A 7,780-nucleotide genomic window follows, 5' to 3' on the forward strand; every position below is an offset into this window, starting at 1 on the left:
TAAACAAAAATAATACCAACAACAAAAAACTTAGGAAGTCTGCTTTATATGTGTTGAATGGTAGATTGTATTTCCAGATACTTAATTATCGTTCAAGTTTCTTATTCTACCCATCTGTCCTACATTTAAATTTCCCCTGATAAGGTATTCTCCTGAGGGCAAAACTTTGTAAATTCAACTGTCAGTATACTATCTGAATGAGAAAACAAAGTAAATTGTATAATACTTAAAATATTATACAAATAATTACAATAGAACAACAGCAGTCTTGTTCAAAAGATTTCACGGAACAGAACCTGGAGAGAACAGAGGCACTGAAGAGTGGGCCTAGACCAGCTGAGGCAGTAGTAGAGCACAGGTGTGTGTGTATGTGTGTGTGTGTGTGTGTGTGTGTGTGTGTGTGTGTGTTCATGGAACAGTAATGGGGAGTCACTCTGGTTCTACCTTTTTGATATTTGCCTTCCATAATAGCTGGTTAATGAGGCAGGGATAAGAAGCACAGAATGAGAGATGGAAATACCAACTTCTCTCTGCTTAAAAAAAAAAAAGAAAATTATAAAAACACAGTGACACAGAGAAGAATAGGTATGATTTGAATGTACTGCATGTGTGCTCTACAGAAAGACTGCCTGGGTTTCAAAGTTAGTGACTTTAGTTAAATGTGCAGTTCTGCCATAGTTTTCTCATCATTAAAATGAATGTATTTATGTATCTTTATTGTTAAGTCATTCTCAGAAATAAGTGAGCTAATATACACCAAGTGCTTTAATCTGTGTTTTGTACAAGGTAAATTGTAAATGTTTCTCATTATTAAAAGAGGAAAATACTTTGTGGAACTTTATTATACTAAGTAAATTTCTGTTAGGTTTGCATAGCTTTTGTTCTCTATTTCAAATACTTTTTAAAGATGACAGATATTTGAACATCAAAAGAAAAACAAACTTTCTCTCACCCTCTTCTCTGATAGTCAAAGAATTCGCCTACATATGTGCACTGAGAATTTCCTGTGTTGTGGTTCCGGAACATTTTAGAAGCTAGTGAGTTTACTGCTTCTCGTTCATATTATATATCGTGTCTCAACAATGTATGATTGAAGAACACAGCTTGAATATACATTTTTTCTTTTAAATTTCTACATGTACAATGTACAGATTCCTAGACTCCAGCTGAATTCTGTGATCCAATAACGTGTTTCTTGAACAAGCGCATGTTTTAGCCATATCAACACTGGAACAAATTGCTCATGGCAGGTATGTTGGCCAAAGTCATAAAATTAAATGTATGTCATAAAAATTTTGGTGATGGATGCACTTCTGAATGCAATGTCTTCATTATCCAAAATTGCACTGGCAAGATGATTGGGTTGTCAAATCAAAGAACTTTTTGGATTCGTCCTGCCTGGGTTCTGCTTTTACACCTTCAGCTCCTGGGTTTGTTCTTTAAGTCATCACCCTACCTCTCTTTCTCTACAGCTTTTCAGACCACTCCATGGAGGTTGATTTGTGGGCTCTTCGCAGCAATGTGCCTTATGTTGATGGCTGCTTTGGGAATATTGTTGAGAAATTGTAAGTTTTTGTAAGCAAGTCTATATTAAAATTAAAACTGTAATGAACACAGTTAAAAATAAAGGTTTCAATTTACAATGTGTAATAATTTGTTTATCCATAGTCTGTATATATTTAATTTCTAATCATTTCCTACAGCATTTCCTCAACAAAGTTTTCGGCCAACATCATCACCAGTAGGAACCACAGAACCCCAGGAAGGTAGGTTCCATACCTTGGGAAAACTTAATGTTCGTAGAGGATGAAATAGACAATTACTTGCTTTCTTCACACAGAAACTTGATGGACCACAACACATAGTAATGCAAGTTTAACTACTAATTGTGGATAGTTGCATTTTATTCTTCTCCAATGTAAGAATTAAACTACATTGATGAGCTTTATTTATTTATTTATTTATTTATTTATTTATTTATTTATTTAGTGTATATAGCCTGAATTGACATATTTTTCCTATATGAGTACTATGTTTAAGTAACACATGAAAAATAAATTATAATAATTATTTCAGCTAATCCTAGTCACCCTCCCATGATTGTTCATAACTAATATTTTATATCTCTATAATTTTGCTTCTATTTATTCCATAATTCAGAGTATAGTGCAGAGATTTCTGCAATTAGTTAATTTTTTAATTAAATTTTTTGGTGACATTAGTTAATAAAATTATATAGGATTCAAATATACAATTTTGTAATATATCATCTATATATTGCATTGTGTTCACTACAAAAAGTCAAATTAACTTTCATCACCATATATTTAATACCCTTTACCCTCTTCAACCTCATCCCCACCTCCTTACGCTATGGCAACTACCAAAGTGTTGTCTGTGTCTATGAGTTTTTGATGCTTTGTTAGTCTTGTTTCTTTCTTGCTTTCAGTTTTATATGCCACATGTGAATGAAGTCATATGGTTCTTGACTTTTTCTGCCTGACTTATTTTGCTTGGCATGATCTATTCATGTTGTCGCAAATGGCTGTATTTCATCTTTTCTTATGATTAACATTCCATTTTATATATGTACCACATCTTCTTTATCCAATTATATATCGAAGGACACTTCGGTTGTTTTCATGTCTTAGCCATCATGAATAAAGCTGCAATGAACATAGAGGTACACATATCTTTACGGTTAAGTGTTTTGGGTAGATAGATACCCAAAAGCCCAGAAGAGGAACTGCTGGATCATATGGTAATTTTATTATTAATATTTTGAGGAACCTCTGTACTGTTTTCTATATGAGCTGTACCAGTTTATATTCCCACCAGCAGTGAATGAGGATTCCTTTTTCTCCACCACCTCTCCAACTCTTGCAATTACTTGTCTTGTTGATAATAGCCATTCTAACAGGTGTGAGGTGGTTTCTTGTTGTGGTTTTGATTTGCATTTCCTTAATAGCTAGTGAGGTTTAGCATTTTTTGTTTGCTGTATATTTTCTTGGGAGAAGTGTCTATTCATGTCCTCTGCCCATTTTTAAGAGATTTCTGCAGTTCAGTTCTGACCTCATTTATCCAGTGGAAGACAGGACAAGGTCCAATTTTTTAAAATGTATTTGTTTTAAATGTTCTGCAAGTTGTCTTACCATCTTCTCTGAGCCTAGAGAATTTACTTATATCTGTGGTTCTCTTAGTGTTTTCCCAGCTACATTGAGATATAATTGATGTATAACACTAGTGCAAGTTTAAGGTATATACTGTGTTCATTTGACGTATTTATATATTGCAATATGATTACCAAGGTAGCACTACCCAATACCTCCATCATGTCAAATAATGACTATTTCTTTTATGTTGTGAGAAGATTTAACATCTGTTATTTAGTAACTTACAAGTAAATACCACAGTATTGTTAACTCTAACCCCATGTTGTACAGTAGATCCTCAGAACTTATTGATTTTCTGCGTGAAAGTTTGTACCCTTTGGCCAAAACGTCTTCATTTCCTCCACCTCTCAGCCACTGGTAACCATCACTCTCTACAACTTCAACAACATTCATTTGGCAATGATTTGAGTAGCAATCACTGAGACCAGTATATGTTCAAGGCTAAATCACTGGTAAACTATATGACTGGTCTTCAAATTAATTGTTTTATTTATGTTCATTTTGAAAATAAAATATTCAAAATATATATCAAATTTCTCCCAAGGTACCATACTTTTTTCTGACTCAAGAAATATGCTACAATGCTTGCCTTCTTTAAATATCTCTTTCCTCTAATTTACTCTAGTTACACAGCAGGGCTCAACTTTGGGTTACTTCTTTTAAATTAAGATTCTTCTAACCATCCCCCATCCTATACTCTTTTAGGGGATGTTTTAACATAATGAATGTCTTGTGTATAATTACCCTAATTAACATGAAATATAATTAATAAATGATTGGAAGTTATATATACCCTCCACAAATAAAAGAGTCATCTCTAACTCAGTCACATAAATATCCTTGAACTTTGGTATATGTAGTACATTCCCAAAGAATATTTGTAGAAACAATAACAAATGATTTTAGAATGAGTAAATAACATTTAAAAAATTGAATCTCGCAGTGGATGAATCTTGAGATTATCATGGCAATCAAAATAAGTCAGACAGAAAAATTCAAGAACCATATGATTCACTCATATGTGAGATATAAAATTTAAAGCAACAAACAAGACAAACAAACAAGCAAAAACTCATAGATACAGACAATGGTTTAGTGGTTACCTGAGGGTAAGCGGGGAGGGGACAATAGAAGAGCGTAAAGGGGACAAATATATGGTAATGGAAGGAGAACTGACACTGGTGGTGAACACAATGCAATATACGGATGATGTATTACAGGATTATATACTTAGAGCTATGTAATTTTACTAACCAATGTCACCTCAATACATCTAATAAAAAAAATTGAATCTCCAATGTTATCACTCATGTTTTATTTTTTCTTTCAGGTTCTGGTTGCTGTTTTTGTCAAGAAAAGTGGATTGGGTACCAATGCAACTGTTACTTCATTTCTAATGAAGTAAAAACTTGGGCAGAAAGCAGGGATTTCTGTGCTTCTCAGAATTCCAGTCTGCTTCATTTGCAAAACAAAGATGAATTGGTATGTATTTAATTGTGGTTTTTGCACTTTCTTTGAGCTAGGAAAAATATACTAAGTAACATGAATACTTTGAAACCTCTACTCAGATCATAACTGGATGGTTATATCCCTTAAAACACTCATTATAAAACCTACATAAAATTTTTCAAATATTTATGTTATAAATATTTAATATATTATATTTCATAGTAGAAAATATTTATAAAATATGTATTATAAAATATATAAAATATTTTACGTATTATAAATATTAAAAATATCAAGATGCCAGATAAAGTTCAAGAGACATTTCAGAGAAATCAAAGAAGAAATAATAGGTCAGTATTTTTATTCAAATGACCAAAGAACTTTTTAAATGTTTCGATCTTTAATTGAATTTGTAATCTCTTTGGTAATTGTATAGCTTTTATCATCATTCATGGATATAATGTGCAATGAATATGGAGAGCATAATCATAATAATTACCCATTGCTTAAGAAAAAGGGAAATGTTTCTTCAGCTGCATAAAGAAACTGTGTTGAGTGTAGGTTGAGTAGGTCTATCAGAATTTTATCTGATAATATACTGATAAATTAGGTTTAAATTCGATTGTTGATATCTGTGAAGATATTGTTCTATGAAAATTTAACCCTTTAGAATATTTTTTATTCCTTCAAGAATGAGATTTTGTGATACTTTTTCTTATAAATGAAAGGGCCTTATAGTGAGAAAATATGAGACATGTAATTATACCTCCTAAACTGGACATAAAAAAGAATTTAAGTTCAAGTGATTTGAAGTCTGGATCTGATGCTGGACATTGACTTTCTTGAAAATACAGTATTCCCAGAGTAGATTCAAATTAGTTTAAGATGTTTTGTCTCTCTTTCCCATCAGAATTTCACAAACTCCCTTATGTATTTGTACTGGATTGGACTGCTTTATAGTGAAGAACATGGTGCCTGGTTGTGGGAGGATGGCTCTGCTCTGTCACAAAATCTGTAAGTTTCTGGCAGTCCCAGCCTTTGCTATTCTTTATGAGTTTTTCTGTAGATCTCAGTAGAGAATATAACATCCAGGAACACTGTAGCTAAAATAATCTGTCTAAGGCATGAGAATACAGAAAAGAGAATAAATACAATAGCATACCAATTTAAGCCCCACCTAGATCATCTGATTTTGTGCTCAAGTGACATGAAGTTACTGTAGTTGTGACCATAAAAGAGCTATTGACTTTTTCTTTCTTTCATGGCACACGAACTCGGATGTGTTGTGCATGTACCGATGCTCACTCATACAGAAGCTGTCCCGGGAAAACAGGATAGTGGTTATATTCTTTATCTTAGGGGAACCCAATAGTCTCAGTATCCTAATGTTTCAAATATGCTGGGCTTTTGCATATCTGTAATCTTTGAATCTCATGTTCATTTATAAACATGGTATTTGCAGCATCATACAATGACAAATGTTATGCTCTGATTTCTTTTCCTAGGCTACATTAGTCAGTACATCTTTAAATAAAATAGAGGCAAAGTTTATTATATAGTAAAACCATTAATAACAATGGCAAGAAAAAAAAAAAACCCTGACCTAAATGCTATTGATTGTTGAGGCTAAATACATCAATTTTATAATATTGTAATATCATTAAAACTGTGGATATTGAATGAAAAAGTTGCAATGGCTCACTCAGTATGGTACTATCTTATTCAAATGCTTGAAAAATTTCTGTCATTTAATAAAAACACCATCTCTGAACATTCTCTTTTCCTTTTATCATATGTTAGTATTTTATTTTTCATTACAGATTTTCATTCTCTCAAACTATGAATACACAGAAATGTGTAACGTATTTCAGAAGCAGGAAAGTTCTGGGTGAACCCTGTGGGGAAAAAAATCGTTATATCTGCAAGAAGCAGCTTATTTAGGTGTTTCTTAGGGCAGAAGGGGAGGGTAACAAGATCCAGTATTACTAAGAATGGTAAGTTTACCTCATATTATTATTATCTACTTCTAAGCTGTGTGAAATGTTTCAAATTCTTTCTTATAATACAATTATTTCGTGTATTTTGATACCCCATGTTTTAAGGTTGATGAAATTGTGCACCTACAGGTAAAATTATAAAGCATCAAGATAAATAATTTTATGAATATTTTGATTTAATGCATATGTTCAATATTGCGTGCAATATATTCTTCCATATACATAGTTATAAATTTTCCCTGCAGAGATTTAAAAATTTACATAATAAAATACATATCAAAAACATTTCAGTCCTGTCTATGTTATAAAGGATCATCTCTACCTCACTTTTCTGAAAGTTAGTTCTTTCTGGATATTTATTCATCTATATGTTTTAATTTAGAGCTAAAAGTGCCATAGGACACTTCCCTCGTGTGTATCATTCAGCCTCACAGATGAACACATTTGTGTGTCATCTCTTGAATTCCTGAGTTCTGTAGAACAACCATAAGTCTTTGGCTAAATATGTGGTTCCTGTGTGATGGCTTTGAGATTTGAAAAAGCGAAGTGACACAAGCCCTGATCACATAAATTTACAATAGCTGTTTCTTTACTCCACAGATGTTTCTCACCTTATGCTTACCCATCAGTAAAAGAGTCACCTACATGTGCATTGAAAATCTTAATCACTACTTAATCTCAAGAACTTCTTCCTAAAAGTTATGTGTAAAGTATGAACAACTCCCCTTTTTGTGGGAGAGGGAGCAACCCATTTTATTGAAGGGTTTCTGAGTGTTTCACAGGACTGGGAACACAGAGTCCTGATGCCTATGACCTGGATGGGATTTTCCTGACCTCACAGATTTCACATGCCTATTCTCTTTTTTTTTAACTATTGTTCAGATATCTTACAAAATTTATATTGACATCTGTGTTTGCTTTCTAGATTTTAAAATCACGATTTCAGTTAAATCATAATAATTAAAAATCGAATTAATATTTAATATATAAAAATGAGGAAGAAGAAAAGACCCCTTATATTTTATTTCTCAAGTATAAATATAACAAAATTACAAGTTGAATTCTTCACATTCTTGTATGAAGTTTGACTTAGGAAAATACACTGAAGTTGTATTGCAAAAAATTATGGATGGGATATAACATCTTTCAAATGTTTTTAAG

General features: G+C 32.4%; 1 protein-coding gene across 1 annotated transcript; it reads left to right on the forward strand.

Moving 5' to 3' along the window:
- Positions 1-1,519: 1,519 nt before the first annotated feature.
- LOC308501848 (natural killer cells antigen CD94-like) lies at positions 1,520-5,640 on the forward strand (the record flags this gene model as incomplete). Its single annotated transcript, XM_081058940.1, has 3 exons — positions 1,520-1,565; positions 4,504-4,655; positions 5,533-5,640. 3 exons carry the CDS (start codon positions 1,520-1,522, stop codon positions 5,638-5,640), a joined length of 306 nt encoding a protein of 101 aa, XP_080915066.1.
- Between the last annotated feature and the right edge of the window lie 2,140 nt (positions 5,641-7,780).

Source organism: Rhinolophus hipposideros, assembly GCF_964194185.1.
Source record: "Rhinolophus hipposideros genome assembly, chromosome: 9".
NCBI classification, from domain to species: Eukaryota; Metazoa; Chordata; class Mammalia; order Chiroptera; family Rhinolophidae; genus Rhinolophus; species Rhinolophus hipposideros.